The sequence below is a fragment of the Muntiacus reevesi genome, chromosome 1 (assembly GCF_963930625.1).
Source record: "Muntiacus reevesi chromosome 1, mMunRee1.1, whole genome shotgun sequence".
NCBI classification, from domain to species: domain Eukaryota; kingdom Metazoa; phylum Chordata; class Mammalia; order Artiodactyla; family Cervidae; genus Muntiacus; species Muntiacus reevesi.
In genome coordinates this window covers 151,856,506-151,884,032 of record NC_089249.1, presented here as the reverse complement: position 1 = coordinate 151,884,032, position 27,527 = coordinate 151,856,506, and the positions used below count along the sequence as shown (strand labels likewise).

The 27,527-nt window shown below is 42.3% G+C and overlaps 1 protein-coding gene across 1 annotated transcript; it reads left to right on the top strand.

Moving 5' to 3' along the window:
* The first annotated feature begins 428 nt into the window (after positions 1-428).
* Positions 429-26,684, top strand: CPT2 (carnitine palmitoyltransferase 2). The gene is made up of 5 exons (XM_065912830.1): positions 429-720; positions 13,617-13,697; positions 15,581-15,687; positions 23,771-25,075; positions 26,065-26,684. Exons 1-5 carry the CDS (start codon positions 569-571, stop codon positions 26,394-26,396), a joined length of 1,977 nt encoding a protein of 658 aa, XP_065768902.1. The 5' UTR covers positions 429-568; the 3' UTR covers positions 26,397-26,684.
* The last annotated feature ends 843 nt before the right edge of the window (positions 26,685-27,527 follow it).

The following is a 27,527-nucleotide window of genomic DNA, read 5'->3' as shown; positions in this document are numbered from 1 at the left end:
ATGTCAAACATTTTCTGCTGGGCAAATGTGACGAGCGACCAGACACGACTTTAGCCACTAAACCAGTAACAACAGCCACCATTTACTGCTTACAGCACCAGACACTGTCCACACCAAGTCGTTTCATTTCACATCTAGGAACGTGAGAATGGGTTGAATGATCTTTTCAAACGAGGAAATGGACGTTTAAAAATTTTCCCATTTATCAGATTCCAAAACTTTTTTTCTGCTTCTCTTTTTCTCCAGTTTCTACCTCGTTTCAAAACAGGAGAAGGGCGTGGCTTCCGAACTGGTTTTCTGACCGCTGGGAGATGAGGAAACAGAGCGAGGAGGTCGGGGCCCCGCCCACTCTGCGGTGGGCGGGACCCTCGTAGCGCCTGTGCGCGGCCCGCCTGTGGGCGGGGCCTTCCGTGGGCGGGGCCGGGGAGCCGGAAGTGGCCCCGCGGAAGGGCACAGAGTGTACTGTAGTAGCTGACGATCGTCGCGGGGCGCTGAGGGACGCGGTCCGGTCTTCGTACACCAGAACTCCCAGTTCTCCACGTTCTAGCTGCTGCCGCCTCCTGGGACGATGGTGGTCCGCCTGCTGCTGCGCTCCTGGTCCCGGGGCCTTGCCGTTGGCCCGGGAGCCCCCTGTCGGCCCCTGAGCACCGGCTCGGAGCCCAGCCAGTACCTGCAGCGCAGCATCGTGCCCACTATGCACTACCAGGAGAGCCTGCCCAGGTGAGCCCGGCTTCCAGGTTCCCGTCGCCCACAGCCAGCCGGGGTTCGGCCCCAGTCTTTCTCCCGTCACTCTTGTCTCTTTTACCGAACCCTCTTGCATCCCCAGAGGTTCACCTGGGTCGCTGCCGCATTCTCCAGTCTGAAAATCCCGTCGCACTGGAACTTTAGGAGGCTCAAGTTCTTCTTCCAGAATCCACCCGCTCCCCTCCGCCCCCCTCCCGCCCCCGTCATAGTTCTCTCAGATTTTCTCTCTGGTACTCTTCTCAGACTCCTCCAGAAACTCAGCTTCCAGTCAGGTATCTAATCGTCCCTCACATTGCTCTCTGAAAAAATGCACAACCTGCATATGTCCAACATTACTCATATGCTTCCAGCTAGGGTGTCCCCCGAATTCCTGCCCAGAATATGGATCGGCCAGTTCCTGATACATAATACTGATTGTTATTCTCCTTCAACTTCTCCCACCACCACCTTTTTCACAGCTGCTGCCAGAACCCTCAGCCCCTCTCCCCATGTCTCCAGTCCTCTTCTGTTTTAGCACCCGTCAGTCCCCCAAGCTGACTCAGATATTTGCCTTCCCCTCCAAGTCCTCAGCATTCTAAGTCCAGTCTTCTGGAAACCTTTCACCCCTACCAAACTTTCCTCAACACTCCCCACCGTCCTCCCCCTAAAATATCCTCCCTAACCCACACTACTCCCTGCAACCTCAGCCCACCCTCAAAGAATTCTAGACAGCATCTTCAGTACTCCTCCTCAAACCTTACTTTATTCACATTAGATCCAGTTCAGTTCAGTTCAGTTTGCTCAGTTGTGTCCGACTCTTTGCGACTCCATGGACTGCAGCACAACAGGCTTCCCTGTCCATCACCAACTCCCAAAGCTTGTTAAAACTCATGACCTTTGAGTCCATGATGCCATCCAAACCATTTCATCCTCTGTAGTCCCCTTCTCCTCCCACCTTTAATCTTTCCCAGCATCAGGGTCTTTTACAATGAGTCAGTTCTTTGCATCAGGTGGCCAAAGTATTGGAGCTTCAGCTTCAGCATCAGTCCTTCCAATAAATATTCAGGATTGATTTCCTTTAGGATGGACTGGTTGGATCTCCTTGCTGTCCAAGGGACTCTCAAGAGTCTTCTTCAACACCACAGTTCAAAAGCATCACTTCTTCAGTGCTCAGCCTTCTTTATGGTCCAACTCTCACATCCATACATGACTACTGGAAAAACCACAGCTTTGACTAGATGGACCTTTGTCGGCAAAGTAATGTCTCTGCTTTTTAATATACTGTCTAGGTTGGTCATAACTTTTCTTCCAAGGATCAAGCGTCTTTTAATTTCATGGCTACAGTAACCATCTGCAGTGATTTTGGAGCTCCCCCTAATAAAGTCTATCACTGTTTCCATTGTTTCCCCATCTATTTGCCATGAAGTGATGGGACCAGATGCCATGACCTTAGTTTTTTGAATGTTGAGTTTTAAGCCAACTTTTTCACTCTCCTCTTTCACCCTCATCAAGAGGCTCTTTAATTACTCTTCACTTTCTGCCATAACAGTGGTGTCATCTGCATATCTGAGGTATTTCTCCCAGCAATCTTGATTCCAGCTTGTACTTCATCCACTCCAGCATTTCTCATGACGTACTCTGCATATAAGTTAAATAAGCAGAGTGACAGTATACAGCTTTGATGTACTCCTTTCCCAATTTGGAACCAGTCTGTTGTTCCATGTCCAGTTCTAACTGTTGCTTCCTGACCTGGCTACAGATTTCTCAGGAGGTAGGTCAGGTGGTCTGGTATTACCATCTCTTTCAGAATTTTCCACAGTTTGTTGTGATCCACACAGTCAAAAGCTTTGGCATATCAGTAAAGCAGAAGTAGATGTTTTTCTGGAAGTCTCTTGCTTTTTCGATGATCCAGTGGATGTTGGCAATTTGATCTCTGACTCCTCTGCCTTTTCTAAAACCAGCTTGAACATCTGGAAGTTCACGGTTCATGTACTGTTGAAGCCTGGCTTGGAGAATTTTGAGCATTACTTTACTAGCGTGTGAGATGAGTGCAATTGTGTGGTAGTTTGAGCATTCTTTGGCATTGCCTTTCTTTGGGATTGAAATGAAAACTGACCTTTTCCAGTCCTGTGGCCACTGCTGAGTTTTCCAAACTTGCTAGTATATTGAGTCCAGGACTTTCACAGCATCATCTTTTAGGATTTGAAATAACTCAACGGGCATTACATCACCTCCACTAGCTTTGTTCCTAGTGATGCTTCCTAAGGTCCACTTGACTTTGCACTCCAGGATATCTGGTTCTAGGTGAGTGATCACACCATCGTGGTTATCTGGGTCATAAAGATCTCTTTTGTGTAGTTCTTCTGTGTATTCTTGCCACTTCTTAATATCTTCTGCTTCTGTTAGGTCCATACTATTTCTGTCCTTTATTGAGTCCATCTTTCCATGAAATGTTCCCTTGGTATCTCTAATTTTCTTGAAGAGATCTCTTGTCTTTCTCATTCTTTTGTTTCCCTCTATTTCTTTGCATTGATCACTGAGGAAGGCTTTCTTATCTCTCCTTGCTATTCTTTGGAACTTTGTATTCAAATGGGTATATCTTTCCTTTTCTTCTTTGCCTTTTGCTTCTCCTTTTCACAGCCTCAGACAACCATTTTGCCTTTTTGCATTTCTTTTTCTTAGGGATGGTCTTCATCACTGCCTCCTGTACAATGCCACGAACCTCTGTCCATAGTTCTTCAGCCACTCTGTCTATCAGACTTATCAGATTCCTTGAATCTATTTGTCACTTCCACTGTATATCGTAAGGGATTTGATTTAGGTCATGTCTGAATGGTCTAGTGGTTTTCCCTACTTTCTTCAATTTAAGTCTGAATTTTGCAATAAGGAGTTCATGATCTGAGCCACAGTCAACTCTTAATCTTGTTTTTGCTGACTGTATAGAGCTCCATCTTTGGCTGCAAACAATCTAATCAATCTGATTTCAGTGTTGACCATCTGGTGATGTCCATGTGTAAAGTCATCTTTTGTGTTGCTAGAAAGGGGTGTTTGCTATGACCAGCGCATTCTCTTGGCAAAACTCTATTAGCCTTTGCCCTGCTTCATTCTGTACTCCAAGGCCAAATTTGCCTATTACTCCAGGTGTTTCTTGACTTCCTACTTTTGCATTCCAGTCCCCTGTAATGAAAAGGACATCTTTTTTGGATGTTAGTTCTAGAAGGTCTTGTAGGTCCTCATAGAACCGTTCAACTTCAGCTTCTTCAGCATTTCTGGTCAGGGCACAGACTTTGATTACTGTAATATTGAATGATTTGCCCTGGAAACGAACAGAGATCATTCTGTCTTTTTTGAGATTGCATCCAAGTATTGCATTTTGGACTCTTTTGGTGACTATGATGGGTACTCCATTTCTTCTAAGAGATTCTTGCCCATCAGTTCAGTTCAGTTCAGTTCAGTCGCTCAGTCGTGTCCGACTCTTTGCAACCCCATGAATTGCAGCACGCCAGGCCTCCCTGTCCATCACCAACTCCCGGAGTTTACTTAAACTCATGTCCATCGAGTCATAGTAGTAGACATAATGGTCATCTGAGTTAAATTCACCCATTCTAGTCCATTTTAGTTCGCTGATCCCTAAAATGTTGATGTTCACTCTTGCCATCTCCTGTTAGACCACTTCCAATTTGCCTTAATTCATGGACCTGACATTCCAGATTCCTCCTATGCAGTATTGCTCTTTACAGCATCAGGCTTTACTTCCATCACCAGTCACATCCACAGCTGGGTGTTGTTTTTGCTTTGGCTCCGTCTCTTCATTCTTTCTGGAGTTATTTCTCCACTGATCTCCAGTAGCATATTGGGCACCTACCGACCTGGGGAGTTCATCTTTCAGTGTCCTATCTTTTTGCCTTTTCATACTGTTCATGGGGTTCTCAAGGAAAGAATACTGAAGTGTATTAGATCCAGAGCCCACCCATATTCTATGCCTCTTCACCATAGCTATTCCCCCACCTTAACACTTCTTCCAGAATCTACTTCCCCTATGAAACGGTCCCAGTACATCTTCCTCTTTCCCTCCCTAACCCAGTATTTTCTTTAATTCAACTTCCAGTTTTCCCAGTCTTTGAACTCCCACCCTTAAATTAAGCTGCCAGGTCTCCTCCAGTATTAGCAGTTTCCCCAAATTCTTTCACCCTCTACAACCAACCTTTAACTTCTCTACCTGCTTACCAGTCAGTTCCGAGTGCAAAGTTCCAAATTTCTCTCAAAAATCCTTTTTACTTCCTTTCTAACCAAGCTGCCTGTCAGGGATCTTGCAGTCCAGGGGTTGGAGACCAACTCTCATTGTAAATAGAACCAAGATTGTCACAGACACCCCCACAACTACTAGGTTGCTCTTTTTCTCTACAACCGGGAACCCCTTAACCCTTAACTGCCCACCCTCACCTTCTCAGGAATATCATCTGAGGTGATTCTTGTGAAATTACAGTGTGCAAACTTCTAAAACAGACTAAAATGAGATTATCTAGTCCCAACCCTGCTGTTTAAAGAGGTCTGGGAAGAGAAAGAAAAAGTCCCTGTTCCTGTGAGATAAGCCTTGACCTCCTGTGTCTGAGCTGAGCCTGTATGTAGGGGAAAGGTGAGAGATGACAGAGTCTGTCTTTGCTTGCCAAGCCCAGCAACAGTTGGCCTTTAACTTTTAGATAGGCCTGGGCCCCACCCAGGTTTAAGATCAGAGGGATTTTTTCCACTGTAGAATTGGAAAGGTGAGAAGAATATTAAAGTCAAGGAATATGAAGATCATTTCTTTCACTCCGCAGAACAAATACCCTGGAGTTACAAATAGTAGCACTCACCATCTGCATATAACTCTATAAACAATGACTCCCTCAGGCCTTCACTTCCTCACCTGTATGTTGAGAGTTAGATGAGATCCCTTATCTCTGAGATTCTGGAGAGGTAAATTGTATTATCTTTACACTCATGTAGATGTCACACTTAATGAAAAGTCCAGGCTTGAAGTCTGGTAGAACTTAGTTTTAGATTCTGGATCTGACACTCTTTGTAACTTCAGGCAGTTCTGTCAACTTCTTTGAGCCCTAGTTCCTACCTGCAAAGTTGTATCAGAATGTACAGTTCATAGGGCTGTTGTGAGGGTAGAGTGAGGTAAAATGCCAAAATAGTTGGCATCTTCTCTTGTTACTTGGCAAGAAAAGGACTAGCCTCTTAGTATCAATATTAGGTGATCCAACTGGACCTTCCTTCTTCCCTCATCCTTTTTCTGTCATATCCACTGCCTTTTAATCAAGTGACTTTGGACTTGCTTTCTTCTAGGAAGCCTTGCAGTATCATTTGCTTGGTTTCCAGCTATTATGATTTTTTTCTTTGTTCTTTTTTAGTGTGGTCAAATATACAAAACATAAAATTTACCGTTTTAACTATTTTTAGGTGTGCAATTCAGTTAAGTGTTTTTTTTTTCAGGGTTATGTTTTATGCACTGAGCAGTTAATCTCAGAATATTAAACCGCAAGTCTGGAGAAGACAAAGGGTGGATCAACCTGACCTACACATTTACATTATTAACTTGGTAAACACTGATTGACATGAATTTGGAGACCAGTCAGTCATGGTGAGGAGCTTACTGTATAGTGGGGGAGATTTGACAGGTAAGCAGGTATAGTTATGGTATAATGGATCAGTGGGAAGCAGCATCTCATGGTGGTTACGGTCATGAGATAGGAGTCAGATTTGATTTTTAATCCAGCTCTACTTACTAGCTTCATGGCTGTGAGGAAATCATGTAACCTAAAAATGGAGTGTTAATATTACCTTCCTCTCAGGGTTGTTAAAGTTTAATACCCTGATATAAAACACTTAGCACAAAGCCAAGCATATAGCAAGTACTCAGTAGATATTTCAAGTACTATAACTACCTTAAATATTTGTTGCATATTGCATTGTATGAGTGTGGTGGTGGGAGTGACTTAGTGCCTGGCAGGGAAAGGAAGCTTCATAGAGGAAGTGATATTTGAATTGGAATTTGAAGATCACCACCTGAGAGGAGTGAGGGAAGGATAGAACAGCACGTGCTAAGAAACAGAAGTCTGAAAATGCATGACGTGTTCAGAAATTTTGAGAAGTTGATGGCAGGTCCAGCTCAAAGTAAAGAATCATCATTCGGACCCTAAGTTACTAGAGTAGGGCTGGTGTGTGTGTGTGTCTGTGTGTTGGCTGGGTTGGGGTAGTGGCACTGTGTCTTAAAAAAAATGGTAATGGGCCACTATTTTAGGCCTGTAGTTGTTTGCCAAGCAACTACAGTAGTCAACTGTAGTTGACCCACAGTCATTGTCAATTATCTTGTGATTTCTTTTAACCCCTAATCACTTTAGATGATAGCTGGTGTTCAAGACATAATGGGCACGTTCTCTAGAATTCACATGGGAGGCAGGTGAGGCCCAAATTTCCAAGGTGTGGAGGATAACAGAAACAGTAATGCTCTGAGCCCCAAAGGTATGTTCTGCAGATGAATTGTCTTGACAACCAGAATGATTTTACCAGAATAATAACTAGATTGTGTAAAACTACAAAAGATTTTACAGCTGTGTTCTTGCAGTTCAGTTCAGTTCAGTCACTCACTCATGGTCACCTCTTTGTGACTCCATGAATCACAGCATGCCGGGCCTCCCTGTCCATCACCAACTCCCGGAGTTTACTCAAACTCATGTCCATCGAGTCGGTGATGCCATCTAGCTATCTTGTCCTCTGTCGTCCCCTTCTCCTCCTGCCCCCAATTCCTCCCAGCATCAGGGTCTTTTCCAATGAGTCAACTCTTCGCATGAGGTGGCCAAAGTATTGGAGTTTCAGCTTCAGCATCAGTCCTTCCAATGAACACCCAGGACTGATCTCCTTCAGGATGGACTGGTTGGATCTCCTTGCAGTCCAAGGGACTCTCAAGAGTCTTCTCCTACACCATAGTTCAAAAGCATCAATTCTTCGGTGCTCAGCTTTCTTCACAGTCCAACTCTCACATCCATACATGACCACTGGAAAAACCATAGCCTTGTACGGACCTTTGTTGGCAAAGTAATGTCTCTGCTTTTTAATATGCTGCCTAAGTTGGTCATAACTTTCCTTCCAAGGAGTAAGCATCTTTTAATTTCATGGCTGCAGTCACCATCTGCAGTGATTTTGGAGCCCACAAAAATAAAGTCTGACACTGTTTCCACTGTTTCCCCATCTATTTCCCATGAAGTGATGGGACCAGATGCCATGACCTTAGTTTTCTGAATGTTAAGCCAACTTTTTCACACTCCTCTTTCACTTTCATCAAGAGGCTTTTTAGTTCCTCTTCACTCTCTGCCATAAGGGTGGTGTCATCTGCATATCTGAGGTTATTGATATTTCTCCCGGCAATCTTGATCCCAGCTTGTGCTTCTTCCAGCCCAGCATTTCTCATGACATACTCTGCATATCAGTTAAATAAGCAGGGTGACAATATACAGCCTTGACGTACTCCTTTTCCTATTTGGATCCAGTCTGTTGTTCCATGTCCAGTTCTAACTGTTGCTTCCTGACCTGCATACAGGTTTCTCAAGAGACAGGTCAGGTGGTCTGGTATTCCCATCTCTTTCAGAATTTTCCACAGTTTATTGTGATCCACACAGTCAAAGGCTTTGGCATAGTCAATAAAGCAGAAGTAGATGTTTTTCTGGAACTCTTGCTTTTTCAATGATCCAGTAAATGTTGGCAATTTGATCTCTGGTTCCTCTGCCTTTTCTCAAACCAGCTTGAACATCTGGAAGTTCATGGTTCACGTATTGCTGAAGCCTGGCTTGGACAATTTTGAGCATTACTTTACTAGCGTGTGAGATGAGTGCAATTGTGTGGTAGTTTGAGCATTCTTTGGCATTGCCTTTCTTTGGCATTGGAATGAACACTGACCTTTTCCAGTCCTGTGGCCACTGCTGAGTTTTCCAAATTTGCTGGCATATTGAGTGCAGCACTTTCACAGCATCATCTTTCAGGATTTGAAATAGCTCAACTGGAATTCCATCACCTCCACTAGCTTTGTTTGTAGTGATGCTTTCTAAGACCCACTTGAGTTCACATTCCAGGGTGTCTGGCTCTAGGTGAGTGATCACACCATCGTGATCATCTGGGTTGTGAAGATCTTTTTTGTACAGTTCTTCTGTGTATTCTTGCCACCTCTTTTTAATATCTTCTGCTTCTGTTAGGTCCCTACCATTTCTGTCCTTTATCGAGCCCATCTTTGCATGAAGTGTTCCCTTGGTATCTCTAATTTTCTTTTTCTTTCTTTCTTTTTTTTTTTTTTTAATTTATTGGTATCTCTAATTTTCTTGAAGAGATCTCTAGTCTTTCCCATTCTATTGTTTTCCGCTATTTCTTTGCATTGATCACTGAGGAAGGCTTTCATATCTCTCCTTGCTATTCTTTGGAACTCTGCATTCAAATGGGCATATCTTTCCTTTTCTCCTTCGCTTTCCACTTCTCTTCTTTTCACAGCTATTTGTAAGGCCTCCTCAGACAACCATTTTGTCTTTTTGCATTTATTTTCTATAGGGATGATCTTGATTCCTGTCTCCTGTACAGTGTCATGAACCTCCATCCTTAGTTCATCAGGCACTCTATCAGATCTAGTCCCTTAAATCTATTTCTCACTTCCACTGTATATTCATAAGGGATTTGCTTTAGGTCATACCTGAATGGTCTAGTGGTTTTCCCTACTTTCTTCAATTTAAGTCTGAATTTTACAATAAGGAGTTCATGATCTGAGCCACAGTCAACTCTTAATCTTGTTTTTGCTGACTGTATAGAGCTTCTCCATCTTTGGCTGCCAAGAATCTAATCAATCTGATTTCAGTGTTGACCATCTGGTGATGTCCATGTGTAGAGTCTTCTCTTGTGTTGTTGGAAGAGGGTGTTTGCTATGACCAGTGCATTCTCTTGGCAGAACTCTATTAGCCTTTGCCCTGCTTCATCCGTACTCCAAGGCCAAATTTGCCTGTTACTCCAGGTGTTTCTTGACTTACTACTTTTGCATTCCAGTCCCCTATAATGAAAAGAAGATCTTTTTTGGGTGTTAATTCTAAAAGGTCTTGTAGGTCTTCATAGAACCATTCAACTTCAGCTACTTCAGTGTTACTGGCTGGGGCATAGGCTTGGATTATCGTGATATTGAATGGTTTGCCTTGGAGATGAACAGAGATCATTCTGTCTTTTTTGAGATTGCATCCAAGTACTGCATTTCAGACTCTTTTGTTGACCATGAGGGCTACTTCATTTCTTCTAAGGGATTCATGCCCACAGTAGTAGATTTAATGGTCACCTGAGTTAAATTCACCCATTCCAGTCCATTTTAGTTCGCTGATTCCTAGAATGTCGACATTCACTCTTGCCATCTCCTGTTTGACCACTTCCAATGTGCCTTGATTCATGGACCTAACATTCCAGGTTCCTATGCAATATTGCTCTTTACAGCATCGGACCTTTCTTCTATCACCAGTCACATCCACAACTGGGTATTGTTTTTGCTTTGGCTCCCTCCCTTCATTCTTTCTGGAGTTATTTCTCCACTGATCTCCAGTAGCATACTGGGCATCTACCAACCAGGGGAGTTCCTCTTTCAGTATCCTATCATTTTGCCTTTTCATACTGTTCATGGGGTTCTCAAGGCAAGAATGCTGAAGTGGTTTGCCATTCCCTTCCTCAGTGGACCACATTCTGTCAGACCTCTCCACCATGACCCGTCCGTCTCGGGTGGCCCCACACGGCATGACTTAGTTTCATTGAGTTAGACAAGACTGTGGTCTGTGTGATCAGATTGGCTAGTTTTCTGTGATTATGGTTTCAGTGTGTCTGCCCTCTGATGCCCTCTCGCAACACCTACTGTCTTACTTGGGTTTCTCTTACCTTGGACGTGGGGTATCTCTTTACGGTTATTCTAGCAAAGCACAGCCGCTGCCCCTTACCTTGGACGAGGGGTATCTCCTCACAGCTGCCCCTCCTGACCTTGAACGTGGAGTAGCTCCTCTCGGCCCTCCTGCGCCCTCCCTGTGTTCTTGCAGGGAGAATAATAAAACACCTACTGCTTGGAGACTTCTTAGGTATTGATATCAAGAGTCACTTAGAAAGGAGATAAATCCAGTTGGTGCTAACTTTTCTTCCATCTTTATTATAACAAATGGTGTTTAGATGGGATGGAGTTGTTTGATAGAGGGTGGGGAAAGAGAACCCACATAGTTAAAATGAACCTGCCAGGTCTCTCTCAAGGCTTTAGCTCTATAGCTCTTTTCAAGGCACCTGGTGAATAACCTCTCAAGGAGCTCAAGGAACTTTAGCTGTGCCTTTGAAACCACTTTTGGTGTTCTTGAGGAACTGGAGGAAGGGTTGTGCACATACTGAAAAGGTCGCAGTAATGGCAGTTGTGGTAGCAAGTTATAGAAACCCCAATTACACTGGTTTTAACCAAAAGAAATGTGTAAACCCACAGACCTGAAAAATCCAGGTTGGATTAAGAGGTCCAAATGATGTCATCAAGACTCTGTTTGCCTTCCCACTCAACTCTTCATTTGTGTGACTCCATGCTCAGGTAGACTCTCTCCTCATGATGCCATAGTGGCAGCCATCACCTAAGGCATAGCTTTCGCAGTCATTTCTTAGTAACTCAGATGTTAGAGATTCCCTTCCTCATCCTAACAGTTTAAAAAAACCCAAAACTCCTATAGTTAAGTCTTTAGGTTCTTGCTAGGTCTCAATGAGTCTGAACCAGTAAGCTTTAAGCCCACCCCTAGGAGCTGGGCATGGAGTCAGCTCTACCTGAACTGCAGGGACTTAAATAGAAAGGGTGCTATTACAAAAATAAGTGAGAAAGTTTGGGGTAGGCAAAACACCAATATGGTGAAACCCCATTCGAGGCACTGAGGGAGAGATGATGAGCTAGTTCCCTAGGAACATGAGTAGGGTTTGAGTCAATAGGACTTGATGACTGAGTAAGTTTAAAAAATGTATTTATCAGAAGAAAAGCAATGACAAACCTAGACAGTGTATTAAAAAGCAGAGACATTACTTTGCCGACAAAGGTCCGTATTGTCAAAGTTATGATTTTTCTAGTAGTCATGTACGGATTTGAGAGTCGGGTCATAAAGGCTGGACCATAAAGGCTGAGCGCCAAAGAATTGATGCCTTTGAACTGTGGTGCTGGAGAAGACTCTTGAGAGTCCTTTCCACAGCAAGGAGATCAAACCAGTCAATCCTAAAGGGAATCAATCCTGAATATTCATTGGAGGGACAGATGCTGAGGCTGAAGTTCCAATACTTTGGCCCCCCGATGGGAAGAGCCAACTCATTAGAAAAGACCCTGATACTGGGAAAGATTGAAGGCAGGAGGAGAAGGGAATGACAGAGGACAGGATGGTTGGATGGCATCACTGACTCAATGCACATGAGTTTGAGCAAGCTGCAGGAGATGGTGAAGGACAGGGAAGCCTGGCGTGCTGCAATCCATGGAGTCGCAAAGAGTGGGACACGACTGAGCACCTGAACAATCGAGTGCTTACTGTGTGCCAGGCACTGTTCTGAGTCTGTGACATGTGGTGCCTCATCGGATTTGCATACAACACTGGAAAGTACGTATTAGTATCATCTCCATTTTGTGCATGAGGAAAGTTGCGTGCAGAGCGGCAGCATGCCCAGAGTCACACAGCTGTGAATGATGATGCCAGAGTCTGCCCTCTTCACCATGGTGTAGTTCTGCTGCCTTGCCACTGGAAGGATCAACACGATTCCTGAGGTTGTGGTCACAGAAATGTAAAGGAGCCTTAGAAACAGTCTCTTTCAGTTCCTTCATCTTACTGAGGGAAAAATTGATCACCAGAGATGAACATAACTTATTTAGAAAAATTTCTAACAGCTTTATTGAGTTATAATTCACATGCCATAAAATTGACACTTAAAAAATTGAGATATAGTAGATTTACAGTATTATGTAAGTTTCAGGTGTACAACATAGTGACTGATAATTTTTAAAGATTGAACTCCATTTATAGTTAATATATAATGGTGGCTACATTTGATGTGCTATACGATACATCCTTGTAGCTTATTTTGTACATAGTAGTTTGTACCTCTTAACCCCCTACCCCTGTTTTGCCTTTCACTGCTTCCTTCTCCCCACTAGTAACCACTTAGTTTGTTTTCTATATCTGTGTTTCTTGTTATATTCACTAGTTTTATTTTAAAATTTCACATATAAATGATATACAGTATTTGTCTTTCTCTGTCTGACTTATTTCACTAAGCATAATACCCAAGAATATCTATTCCTCACAGGACTCCTGGTGAGCTGGGCATGACTTGACTGTCCATCCCTTGGTTGGCTGGCCCATGGATAGACCTGTGTTTCTCTTTTATATGATTCTCTGTCAAAAATACACCAATAAATTTAAAAAATAGAACTTTTTTTCATCTTAGGAGAGAAAAAGACTGTTGTTCAAAGTAAGGGTAGAATTAAAATCCATGCCAGTACAGGGTTAACACAGGTATTCTAATTGTGGCAGGAATCAGAAATATTTTGGCTGCTTCTGCTTCCCCATTTTGAATTTGTTAGTATATTTACTAATTTAGCTTATGAAAATCATCATTAATACATTAAAAGGTTTATTCTTCTACCTAGAATATAAAAGGAGTACTATTGATACTTATATTCATCTATTCTCATTTGTCAATGACTTAGGCTTCCTGTTTTGTTTTTTTGTGGTTTTTTTTTTTTTTTTTGAAAGATTTTAATTATCCAGTAATTATTTATGACTTTGGGTTGGCAAGCTAACTAACCTCTTCCACATCTTGTCACCATTACACTGACCTTGTTTTCTCCCCAGGCTGCCTATTCCCAAACTTGAAGACACCATTAGGAGATACCTCAGTGCACAGAAGCCTCTGTTGGATGACAGCCAGTTCAGGTAAATGCTGAGAAACCCAGATGACCATGGTTGGGTGGTTCAGGAGTAGCTGACAAGTGGTGGCAGACCAATCTTCGGGGGGTGTCTACGATTTGACTGGGTCCTCAGGCACCTGAGACCTAGTCTTTAAATTTGCAAGTTCAGGAAATAGATTTTCACTCATGAAGGGCTGACCAAGCCCTAAGGTGAGACTCTTTAACTTGACTGAATAGGCAATGGTTTAGACACTAGAATGCCAAATTTGTACTGCCCTGGCAGATTTTACCTTGTCAGCTATCTGGCACTGGTCATTTGCAGAGGGCATGTTCTCTTGGCAGGGAGCTTCACTGAGGAGACCAAGTGGCAGACCAGAAGTTTGCTTGGTGAGCTTATGTACTGGGTTGGATAGTATGCCCCCTAAATTTACTCCCTTCTCAAAAACCTCAGTGACCTTATTGGAAAGAGGGTAGTTGTATGTGTAATTAGTTAAGAGCAATTCAGTTCAGTCACTTAGTCGTGTCTGACTCTTTGTGACCCTGTGGACTGCAGCATGCCCGGCTTCCCTGTCCATCACCAACTCCCAGAGCTTGCTCAAACTCTTGTCTGTTAAGATGAGGTCATACTATTAATAGAGAAGGCTTAGTCCTTATTCCAGTCCTTAGAAGGGATAAAGAGACAGCCATGTAAAGGCAGAGGCAGGTTGGAGTATAGTAACAGACTAAGGAATGTCAAGGATACCTGATAACACCACAAGCGAAGAGAAAGGCCTGGAACAGATTCTCCCCGAGAGTCTTCAGGGAGAATATGGTCTTGTCAGCACCTTGATTCTGTACTTCTAGCCTCCAGAACTATGAGAAAATACATTTCTGTTGTCTTAAGCCATCTGATCTGTGGCAGTTTGTCTTGGCAGTTGTGGGAAACTAATTCAACCTGGAAGTGGAAAATAATCTTGGATATTGTAAAAAAAAAAAAAAAAAAAAAAAAAAGAAAAGGATTCCATCAGGCTGTTGTATCCTAGAGTGGTACTCTTTTTCCACAATGGGAATTTGTTGTGCAGACCACTGGCCTTGTCATTAGAATCACATAGAGTCCTTCAGTGGACAGTGATGGAAAAAAACCGACGAACTGTCCACTGTGTTTTTGTTGTTGTTTAGTCATTAAGTCATGTCCATCACTTTTGCGACCGCATGGACTGTAGCCTGCCAGGCTCCTCTGTCTATGGGATTTTTCAGGCAGGAATACGGAAGTGGGTTGCCATTTCCTTTTCCAGGGGATCTTCCCCACCCAGGAATTGAACCCACATCTCCTGCATTGGCAGGCAGATTCTTTTATCACTGAGCCACCAGGGAAGCTAATCCACTGCTTTTAAATATTCCATATTAGTCACTTGAAGCTTCTCATGACATGGTAATGATTTAATAGCTACCTGTTATTAAGTATTACTTTTCAAATTATCCTAAATCCTTAGCTTTATAAATATTTTAAAAATCATGTAAGGTGCTATATTTCTGGGTTAACATATAAAGAAACTGAGACTGAGAAAGATCGAGTAACTTGTCCAAGGTCATACAATTTGAAAGTAACAGAGCTAGAATTCAAACTTAGCTCTTCTTGACTCCAAAGCTTTTGGAGTCATTTTCTCCACTTCAAGCTGCCTCCTAGATTACACGTTGTTTTATGAGATATGGACTCATCTTTCTGATCTGTCATTTTAAGAAAATATCTTAGATTTATCTCCTTAGATTGATTCTCTTCTTCTGACTAGAGGTACTTTCTGGTCTCAGTTCCCAGATTCTAGGGATATGCTAGGGAACCCAATGTTTTGTGATGCATTTGTGGCCATGAATCTAAAAACCACCTATTCCCTGTCATGGTTTGATTATGTCTTTTCTTGAACATTTCAGGAAAACAGAACAGTTGTGTAAGAGTTTTGAAACTGGAATTGGAAAAGAGCTACATGAGCAGCTGGTCGCTCAGGACAAGCAGAATAAACATACAAGCTACATTTCAGGTGGGTAGGCAGGGCTGTGAATATGGTATTTCCAGAGCCTTCCATAATGGAAAGCAGGGCATCTTCTCTCCTGCTTTGGTCTCACAGGTGTTTTTGCTGAGATCAAAAACATTTGTGAAGTGTTGTCTCATCCTCTCTTCCTGAGGTGAACATTAAGGCTGAGTGAGTTCTTCCTCCACTGAGGTGTTGTCTGGAGTCTGTGGTCAAGAGCAGTGGCTTGCCTGCTCTGTAGATAGGATCAGGACAGAACCTCATCATTGGTTCTGTCTGAAAAGGATGCAGGATTTAGTCCTGGGTCCTGTATGTATCATTCTAGGTCCTTCGTTGTCTGGCCCAGCTGCCCACTGCAGCCTCGTTTCTTACCCTCCTCCCTGACCCAACCATGCTTCAGCAAAACTGAGTAGCTTCTTCCCTCGACCCCTTAGTCTTTTCTTTCTTCTGGGCCTTAATCCATGTTGTTCCCACCACCTTTTTTTACCTGGAAAATTCTTCCTTTAAGACCCAGTTAAGATGGTTGTCAGAGGTTGGGAGTAGGGGGCTGGCAAAATGGTGAAGAGAATCAAAAGATAAAGACTTTGAGTTGAATGCAATATACAACTTGGTAACTATAGTTAATACTGTATTGTGTATTTGAAAGTTGCTGTGAGTATGGATCTCAAAAATTCTAATAAGAAAAAAATTTTTATAAGTGTGTATGGTGATGGATGTGCTGAGCATTTTACATATACACAAATATCGAATCATTATGTTATACACTTGAAGCTAATATAATGTTATATGTCAATTACATCTCAATTTGAAAAAAGCAGAAAAGACCAGATCTGGGTAGGATGATTTTTCTACGAAACCTTTCAGCCCTTCCCATTCAGAGTTGGTTGCTTCCACTTCTGTTCCCACTGCACTTCTTTTAACTCAGTTTATGTTTGTAGTAAGGTTATACATGCATATCATTTAAAGAATCAAATCGTTTTCTCATGCTTGTTATGAGAAGCAGCAGTTTCCTGACCTTGACTTAATTTCTCACTTCTGATTTTGCCCCATTCTCTAAATTACTTACTCATATCAGTGCATCTTTTTTAGTTCTAGGCATTATCTATTGATGTCTCACTGTAAAAGATTGGGCTTTATCGGTCTCTTGTATCCTCAGCACATCTCCATCCCCTTATTGTCACAGTGCGCTATGCTACGCTTAGTCGCTCAGTCGTATCCAACTCTTTGTGATCCCATGGACTGTAGCCCACCAGCCTCCTCTATCGTGGGATTCTTCAGACAAGGATACTGGAGTAGGTAGCCATTCCCTTCTTCAGGGGATCTTCTCAACCCAGGGATTCAATGCAGGTCTCCTGCAATTCAGGCAGATTCTTTACCGACTGTGCCACCAGGGAAGCTACCTAGAGTTTATACTGTTATAATCATGTAAGCATTGTTGTCAGCTGAGTTGTGTAGCACATTGGAATTGTTTTTCCTTTTCCATACTAACTTTGTTTTCTCTATCATTGATAATTATAGCTTCTTTTGTTCTGCTTTCTTTGTGCCTCACAGTTTATCTGAGAATTTTTTTTTAACTTCTCATCTTCCTTAATGTTCTTTCTCCAGTTTGCTTTTTCTCCTGTTTGTTTTACCCTCTTTTCTTTCTTCAGATGTTTCATAACCCTTCCCTGTTGTCTTAGACCTGAATGAGATATTAAAAGTTGTGGGAATTTCTACAAATGAGAGTGAGCTTGTCAGTCACAGCTTCACTGTAATATGATCAGCTAAACCACTTCCTCAGGGTGCCCCTAATGTTGGTGTCTTTGGGTTATTTAGACTTCTTAGGGAAGGCTTTTCCAGTTAACTGACAAAAGGTATATTCCTAGTTGCTGCTGTTGCAGGAGTGGGATTAAGATAAGAAGACTTGAGTTCTCATCTGTGACTTATGTCTCCCAATTTTACTTTTTCCAGTGAATAAAACTTAAATCTTCTACTGGAGTAGGGAGGGAATCTGGAGAGTGGGGTTCTAATTAAACAGCCCTTCAACCAGATGTACCTAGGCTACTACATCCTGAGCCATCTGGAGTTCTGCTGTTTAAGTCATATTGTTTCCTGGCTTTCTCTGCTGCCAACTTAGGGTTAGCTTTCTCTGACTCTGCTAGATAATTTTGCAATTTCCAATATTTGTTCTTTTCTTCTCTCTCATTCTCTTTGCCTTATTGGCTTATGTCTCTTTAAAATTCTTTTACTCAAGGGATCAGAAGCATAAATTCATGTCTTCTTTCATCAAATCTATCTTACTCCCATTTTAATGAATTGCATTCTATTTTAATTCTGTTTATCTCCTTCACCAGAATTCTTCTGAATTGAAGTCCGTGCTTTATCCTCAGGCCCAGGGCCTGGCATGGCACTGATTTTCAAGGAATGAATGGATCAACAAATGAGTAATAGATAAATTTTTGTCCATTAATCCTTCCCCAGTGCTTTATGTATAAAAACTACTTCTTCCCCTTGAAGATACCCCATATTTGTAGAGTTCACCCATGCTTGCTAATCCAACCAGGAACTTCCCTTGAAAACATGTTTTCTAATAAGATACTGCTTCTGGAATTTTTACAAGCATCCACAGGAATACAGAGGGCTTGTTTGAGTGGCTCATATGCACTAAGTTATTTCTAATTGCCTTTCAATTATTTCCTAAAAGAGGAAGTAATGTATATAGTACACAGAATGATGGCGAAAACTTTCTGTCATTTTAGGGAGACAGTCACGTATGGATGTTGTCCCTGAAAGGAGGTGAAGCACAAGAGGGGTGGGGATTAACAGCTGTTCTGTTTCAGTGTGAATGCAAGTGAGGAATTACTGTTTTTTATTTCTGTAAGTGTTAAGGAGGAAAACAGAATGAGGAGGAAAAAGCAAGTAATAAATATTAAAGAAATGTAAGTCAAAACCACAGTGATGGTTATCCACTAGAAAGGCTCCAATCAAATGACTGATAGTAATGTTAACAACAATACTAGAGACGACTCTACACATGGACATCACCACATGGTCAATACTGAAATCAGATAAATTATATTCTTTGCAGCCAAAGATGGAGAAGCTCTATACAGTCAGCAAAAACAAGGTCAAAAGCCACCTGTGGCTCAGATCATGAACTCCTTATTGCCAAATTTGGACTTAAATTGAAGAAAGTAGGAAAAACCACTAGACCATTCAGATATGACCTAAATCAAATCCCTTACGATTATACAGTGGAGGTGATAAATAAATTTAAGGGATTAGATCTGATACAGAGTGCCTGAAGAACTATGGATGGAGGTTTGTGACATTGTATAGGAAGCGGTAATCAAGACCGCTTGCAAAAAGGAAAAATGGTTGTCTGAGGAGGCCTTACAAATAGCTGTGAATAGAAGAGAAGTGAAAGGCAAAAGAAAAAAGGGGAAGATACATCATCTGAATGGAGAGTTCCAAAGAATAGCAAGGAGAGATAAGAAAGCCTTCCTCAGTGATCAGTGCAAAGAAATAGAAGAAAACAATAGAATGGGAAAGACTGGAGATCTTTTTAAAAAATTAGAAATACCAAGGGAACACTTCATGCAAAGATGGGCACAAAAAAGGACAGAAACAGTATGGACATAACAGAAGCAGAAGATATTAAGAAGAGTTGGCAAGAATACACAGAAGAACTATACAAAAAAGATCTTCATGACCCAGATAACCACGATGGTGTGATCACTCATCTAGAACCAGACATCCGGAATATGAAATCAAACAGGACTGAGGAAACATCACTATGAACATAGCTAGTGAAGGTGACGGAATTCCAGATGAGCTATTTCAAATCCTAAATGATAATGCTGCAAAAGTGCTGCGCTCAAAATGGCAGCAAATTTGGAAAACTCAGCAGTGGCCACAGGATTGGAAAAGATCAGTTTTCATTCCAATCCCAAAGAAAAGCAAGGCCAAAGAACATGCAAACTACTGCACAATTGCACTCATCTCACACGCTAGCAAAGTAATGCTCAAGATTCTCCAAGCCAGGCTTCAACAGTACGTGAACCAAGAACTTCCAGATGGTCAAGCTGGATTTAGAAAAGTCAGAGGAACCAGAGATCCAATTGCCAGTATCCATTGGATCATCGAAAAAGCAAGAGAATTCCAGAAAAACATCTACTTCTGCTTTATTGACTACACCAAATAAATTGTTGTGTTGATCACAACAAACTGTGGAAAGTTCTGAAAGAGACTGGAATACCAGACCACCTGACCTGCCTCCTGAGAAATCTGTATGCAGGTCAAGAAGCAACAGTTAGAACTGGACATGGAACAACAGCCTGGTTCCAAATCGGGAAAGGAGTACGTCAAGGCTGTATACTGTCACCCTGCTTATTTAGCTTATATGCAGAGTACATCATGTGAAATGCTGGGCTGGATGAAGCACAAGCTGGGATCATGATTGCCAGGAGAAATATCAATAACCTCAGATATGCAGATGTCATTACCCTTATGGCAGAAAACAAAGAGAAACTGAAGAGCCACTCGATGAAAGTGAAAGAGGAGAGTGAAAAAGCTGGCTTAAAACTCAATATTAAAAAAAATGAAGATCATGGCATCTGGTCCCATCCCTTCATGGCAAATAGATGGAGAAACAATGGAAACAGTGAAAGACTTTATTTTCTCGGGCTCCAAAATTACTGCAGATGGTGACTGCAGCCATGAAATTAAAATATGCTTGCTCCTTGGAAGAAAAGCTTGACAGCATATTAAAAAGCAGAGACATTACTTGCCAACAAAAGTCCATCTAGTCAAAGCTATGGTTTTCCAAGTAGTCATGTATGGATATGAGAGTTGGACCATAAAGAAGGCTGAGCGCTGAAGAATTGATGCTTTTGAACTGTGGTGTTGAAGAAGACTCTTGAGAGTCCCTTGTACTGCAAGGAGATCCAACCAGTCCATCCTAAAGGAAATCAGTCTTGAATAATCATTGGAAAGACTGATGGTGAAGCTGAAACTCCAATACTTTGGCTATCTGATCTGAAGAGCTGAGTCTTTGGACAAGACCCTGATGCTGGGAAAGATTGAAAGCAGGAGGAGAAGGGGACGACAGAGCACAAAATGGTTGGATGGCATCACTGACTTAATGGACATGAGTTTGAGAAAGCTCCAGGAGTTGGTGATGGACAAGGAAACCTGGTGTGCTGCAGTCCAATGGGTCACGAAGAATCGGAAACAGTTGTGCAACTGAACTGAACTGAATGGTGACAGATGATGCTGAGGATGTGGAGAAATTGAAACCCTTGTACACTGCTGGTAGTAATGGTGCAGGCACTTTGGAAAACACCTTGGCAATTCCTCAAAAGATTAAACATAGAGTTCTGGTTCAAGATGGTGAAGTAGAAGGACATGGAATTCACCTCCTCCCACATATATGTCAGAAATATTTCTACATATGGAACAGTTCTCACAGAATATCTACTGAAAGCTTGCAGAAGATCCCATACAACCAAAGCTGCAAGGAAGGTCCCCACTTAACTGGGTAGGATGAAGGGAAAAGGGAGAAGAGGAAGTGGGACAGGAGCTGCACTCCTGGGAGGGAGCTGTGAAAGATGACCACTTCCCTCACCCTGGCAACCTCCTTCACTGACTGAGATCCACCAGAACAGATAGGGAGCTTCAGAGGCTGGAGAGGAGAGTGTAGGGGCTGGCTTGCCACCCTGCAGAGTAGAGAGACCCCGCAGATGGTCCAGGCCATATTGCCTCACTTCTGAGCCCAAGACACCTGCTTGCTGGTGTGGGCAGTGACTGGGTGCTGAAACTTAGGTTTCAGAGGACAGACCCAGGGGTAGGACGTGGTTTGGCTATGAGGAAACAGCCCAAAGGACTTGGAGTATGGCCAGGCTGAACAAAGGGTGTGCACGTGATTGATGGTATTAGCACAAAACAGACTTATGTATCAGTGGAACAGAATAGAGAGCCCAGAAATAAATCCACACACCTACGGTCAATTAATCTATCACAAAGTAGGCGAGAATATACAGTGGAGACAAGACAGTCTCTTTAATAAGTGGTGCTGGGAAAACTGGACAGCTACATGTAAAAGAACGAAGTTAGAACATTCTCTAATACCATATACAAAAATAACTCAAAATGGTTAAAGACCTAAGTATAAGATCAGTTACTATAAAGCTACGAGAGAAAAACATAAGGAGAATACTCTTTGACATGGACCATGTTTTTTTTAGGTCTCTCTTTAAAGTAATGCAAGTAAAAGCAAAAAGAAGTGAATGAGACCTAATTAAACTTAAAAGCTTTAAAAGCACAACAAAGGAAACCATAAACAGAACAAAAAGACAACCTGTGAAATGAGAGAAAATATTTGCAAATGATGTAACCAACAGGGATTAGTCTCCAAAATATACAAACAGCTCATGCAGTTCAATATAAAAAACAAACAGCCCAATCAAAAAAATGGGAAGAAGACCTAAATAAACATTTCACCAAAGAAGACATATAGAGATAGCCATTGGGCGCATGAAGAGATGCTCAACATCACTAATTACCTGAGAAAAAAAATGAGGCATTGCCTCACATCAATCAAAATAGTCATCAATAAAAATATCTACAAATAATAAATACTGGAAAGGGTGTGGAGAAAAGGGAGCCCTCCTACACTATTAGTGGGAATGTAAATTGGTGCAGCCACTATGGGGAACAGTATGGAGGTTCCTTTAAAAGCTAAAAATAGAGTTACTATATGATCCAGCATATATGCATATATATGGGCATATATCTGGAGAAAAACTCTACTTCATAAAGGTACATGCTCCCCAGTGTTCATAACTGCACTACTTAAAATAGCCAAGACATGAAAGTAGCCTTAATGTCCATCAATAGATGAATGGATAAAGAAGATGTGGGGTGTATGAAATACAATGAAATTGTATTCACACAATGAAATACTACTCAGCTATCAAAAAATGAAATAATGCCATTTGCAGCAACATGGGCGGACCTAGAGATTATCAAATATACTAAAGTAAGTCGGAGAAAGATAACCATCATATGTTATCACATGTGGAATCTAAAATATACAGATGAGCTTATTTCTAAAACATGTTTGAGACAGGCTCACAGACATGAAAATAAACTTATGATTGCCAAAAGGGGAAAGGTGGTGGGGAAGGGATAAATTAGGAGTTTGGGATTAGCAGATACCAATATATCTAAGATAGATAAACAGCAAGGACCTACTATGTAGCACAAGGAACTATATTCAATATTTGTAATAATCTATAATGGATAAGTATCTGAAAAAGACTAGGTATACATATAACTGAATCACTTTGCTCTACACCTGAACTAATGTGACATTGTAAATCAACTATACTTCAATAAAAAAAAGAAAAAAAATTTAAAAAATCTCAGTCAAAAAACAAAGGGTTAGAGTAGACTTCCCATATGACCTAGCAATCTCTTCCGTAGCTGTATCTTCCAAGAGAACTGAGAACATATGTCCACACACAAAAAAAGCACTAAATTATAATAACCAACAAGTGGAAACAATCCAAATGTCCATCTACAGATGAATGGATAAACAAGATACAGTATATTATTGGAACATTACTTAGCAATAAAAAGAAATGAAGAACTGATACATGTTACAGTGTGGATGAACCTCCAAAACATTATTATAAGTGATAGAGTGTATGTTCAATTGCTTAGTCATGTCGACTCTTTGCAGCCACATGGCCTGCCAGGCTCCTCTTTTCAAGAAATTTTTCAGGCAAGAATACTAGAGTGGGTTCTTTTTTTGTACTGCAGTGGATCTTCCTGACCCAGGGATCGAACCCACATCTCTTGTGTCTCCTACATTGGCAGGTGGGTTCTTTACCACTAGGGAAGCCTATAAGTGATAGAAGTCAGATGCAAAAGATCACATATTATATGATCCCATTTAATGTTTTTGAATTATTGCAAAGCAAAAAAAAAAAAAAATCAGAAAATTGCATCCTCTGAAAGTAAATGTTATTTCTTCTGAATATGCTTGATTTTTTTTTCTTTCTCACATTCTCTCTTTACGAACTCTTTATTGTTCATTTTTATTTTTTAGGCCCCTGGTTTGATATGTATTTAACTGCTCGAGATTCTGTTGTCCTGAACTTTAATCCATTTATGTCATTCAACCCTGATCCAAAGTCCGAGTATAATGACCAACTCACCCGGGCAACCAACATGACTGTCTCTGCCATCCGGTTTCTGAAGACACTTCGGGCTGACCTTCTGGAGCCAGAAGTGTTCCATTTGAACCCTGCCAAAAGTGATACTGATACCTTCAAGAGATTCATACGCTTCGTGCCTTCCTTTCTGTCTTGGTATGGCGCCTACTTGGTCAAGGCATATCCCCTGGACATGTCCCAGTATTTTCGGCTTTTCAATTCAACTCGTTTACCCAGACCCCATCGAGATGAACTCTTCACTGATGACAAGGCCAGACACCTCCTGGTCCTAAGAAAAGGAAACTTCTACATCTTTGATGTCCTGGATCAAGATGGGAACATTGTGAGTGCCTCCGAAATCCAGGCTCATCTGAAGTACATTCTGTCAGACAATAGCCCAGCCCCCGAGTTTCCGCTTTGCTATCTGACTAGTGAGAACCGGGACACCTGGGCAGAGCTCAGACAGAAGCTGGTGAGTGATGGCAACGAGGAGACCCTGAGGAAAGTGGACTCGGCTGTGTTCTGTCTCTGCCTAGATGACTTCCCTATTAAGGACTTTGTCCACTTGTCCCACAGCATGCTGCACGGTGACGGCACAAACCGCTGGTTTGACAAATCCTTTAACCTCATTATAGCCAAGGATGGCACTGCTGCCATCCACTTTGAGCATGCCTGGGGCGATGGGGTTGCAGTGCTCAGGTTTTTTAATGAAGTGTTTAAAGATAGCACTCAGGCCCCTGCCATCACTCCCCAGAGCCAGCCGGCCAGCACTGACTCTTCTGTGGCCGTACAAAAACTCAACTTCAAGCTGAGCGATGCTTTAAAGACTGGCATTAGCGCTGCTAAGGAAAAATTTGATGCCACCGTGAAAACCCTCACCATTGACTACATCCGGTTTCAGAGAGGAGGCAGAGAATTCCTGAAGAAGCAGAAGCTGAGCCCTGACTCGATGGCTCAGCTGGCCTTCCAGATGGCCTTCCTGCGGCAGTACGGGCAGACGGTGGCCACCTACGAGTCGTGCAGCACTGCAGCATTCAAGCACGGCCGCACCGAGACCATCCGCCCAGCCTCCATCTTCACAAAGAGGTGCTCTGAGGCCTTTGTCAGGGAGCCTTCCAAGCACAGCGCTGGAGAGCTTCAGCAGATGATGGCCAAGTGCTCCGCGTACCACAACCAGCTGACCAGAGAAGCAGCGATGGGTGAGACGGGGCTGGGGAGCCTGCCGTTTGGTCTTGTCGCCCTCAGCTCTGGGGTGTGCCTCAGTACTATTCTGATTTCCACCCTTCTCTAGGCTTAATCCATCTGCCAACTGATTATTATTTTTCCCTTGGCAGTCTGAACAGCCAGACTAGCCACTAGGGACAGAACATTCTCTTGGAATGGGGCGATGCGTCTGACTTGAATGCATCGTCCTCATTTAAGGTCACTTTCAGCTGTGTCACATACTCTCTTCCTATTATTTATTGGTTGTCAGCCTCATTTTTGACAATGCAGGGTTTCTAAGCCCTGGCCTCTCTTACTTCAGCCCAGTTGTAGTGTGTTGGCTGCGTGTAAATAGGCCATCTCAGAAGCTCTTCCCTACCTAAGTGGCATCATTTTGCTCCTTTCTGGTAAAATTCAAGACCTAGGAAGGACCTGAAGGATCACATAGTCCAGTCCTTTCCTATGGCAAAGTTCTGGAACTGAAAGTGACCTCCAAGATATTCTGGTCTCAGCCTTCTCTATTTTACAGGTAGGAAGCTGAGACCACTGGCCCAGGATCACACAGCAAATTAGCAGGAAAGCTGAGATTAGAACCTGGTCAAATACCCTTTCTGTTTTGTTCCACTGACTTCATCTTGTCCTTTTTACTTGATTTGGGCTTTTGGTTTTACCTTAGTTTTTAAGTCCATGTTGTGCTCTCCACATACTTTTTGTGACTGTTTAAGCTGATTCAATCTCAGAATTTTAAATATTAGGTTTATCTTAGGCTGATTTTTAGCTCAGCTGTTCACTGCTTTTTTAAAAGGAATATTCTAGAATGCACTGCTCCAGAATTTAGCAAGGTGGAAGTGTGACTGCAGAGGCTGACAAACCCTTCTTCCACTCATGGCTGCTGTGAAGGATATTCCTACCTTGGGTGGGAGGTGTGACTAAGTGAGGTCCCTTTCAGTTCTGAGAGTCTGATTTTCCTCTTTGTCTCTGACAGGCCAGGGCTTTGATCGACACTTGTTTGCTCTGCGGTACCTGGCAGCAGCCAAAGGGATCAGCATGCCCGAGCTGTTCCTGGACCCTGCATATAGGCAGATAAACCACAATATCCTGTCCACCAGCACGCTGAGCAGTCCAGCAGTGAATATCGGCTGCTTTGCCCCCGTGGTCCCTGATGGTTTTGGCATTGCATACGCTGTTCAAGACAACTGGATGGGTTGCAATGTCTCTACCTACCAAAGCCGCAATGCCCGTGAGTTTCTCCAGTGTGTGGAGAAGGCCTTAGAAGACATGTTTGATGCCTTAGAAGGCAAAACTATCAAAACCTAGCTTCTGGGTGAGTGAAAAGCCTCTGTTTCATCAGCATAAAAACTGGGGCCCCTGTAGCCAGTAGGCACTATTCTGTGACTAATGAAACTAATTATGAGGTGCCTGAGCACCATTGCTGTAAGATTTGAGCCTTAAAACCATGGTTTTAAAGCTAAACATGTGATTTCCAAGATCATAACTAAAGATATGTGAGATTTCGGTTTTAAGGACATTATCAGGAGGTAAGACTTGGAAAATAACTCAGATGTACTTATTGTTGAAGCAGAAATAAAATTTAATTCTTTCTTAGAGGTGGTTCCTCTCAGGCTTTTTTGTTTTGGGTTTTGTTTTAATTGCTTAACCTAATTGCCTAATCCCCACAAAGAGCTTTCCAGTAGTAAGTGCAGATGACAGTTTCTGTTGGCTCCTGGTTCTTCAGGTAATGGTGGGAGACATGCATCTTTCCTGTAAACTTGCTTCTCTCTCCTGGGATATCCTTTCTTTAAAAATTCTCTCCATTTTTCTAAGGAGTAAACTGTTACTGCCTGATTCTGATAGTCCTGCTACAGTAAAGGGGTTATACCCTTGGTTTTAGGGAGTTCTATTTCACCTTTCTTCCAGCCAAATGAAGATTAAGAATGTGTGTGTATTTATTTTTACCAGTTGAATCTTGTGTGCTGATTATGCTCTGTACATTGTGCACTAGAAATCTCTCCACTGAGTGAAGTGAACACAGAATTTATTGTTAGAACATCACTGCTCTAGCAATGTATTGTTTAAACTACTGCTATAATGTGAAAAGGAAGAGTATTCTGTTGTTTTTGAAAAGGAAGGGTTTTTTGTTTGTGTTTAATTTTACCTGCGTTTCCAGTGGCTTGCCCAGTGAGTTACTGGACAGCTGAAATTTGAACTCTGATAATGAGCCAGTCACAAAGTTCTTCCAATGTATTATCTCATTTAATCCTCCTTACAGTTCATATCAACACACCTGCCTGTTTTCTTAGCCAACACTGTCCGTCCTTTGCTCAGTAACCATTTGGCTCCCAGGTCCTCTGTACTGTATGATTTGATTGGAGAGAGGCATTTGGGGGCTGCCAGCACACATAAACATATGCTGCTCTCATTTAGCAAACATGATCAGGAGTATCTGAA

What these genes read in the sequence shown, in the direction of transcription:
- CPT2 (XM_065912830.1), top strand. Translation starts at nt 569, where the DNA reads ATGGTGGTCCGCCTGCTGCTGCGCTCCTGGTCCCGGGGCCTTGCCGTT. An exon ending in TTGGATGACAGCCAGTTCAG is followed by an intron (nt 13,698 to 15,580) that starts GTAAATGCTGAG and finishes TGAACATTTCAG; the next exon opens with GAAAACAGAACAGTTGTGTA. An exon ending in ACATACAAGCTACATTTCAG is followed by an intron (nt 15,688 to 23,770) that starts GTGGGTAGGCAG and finishes TTTATTTTTTAG; the next exon opens with GCCCCTGGTTTGATATGTAT.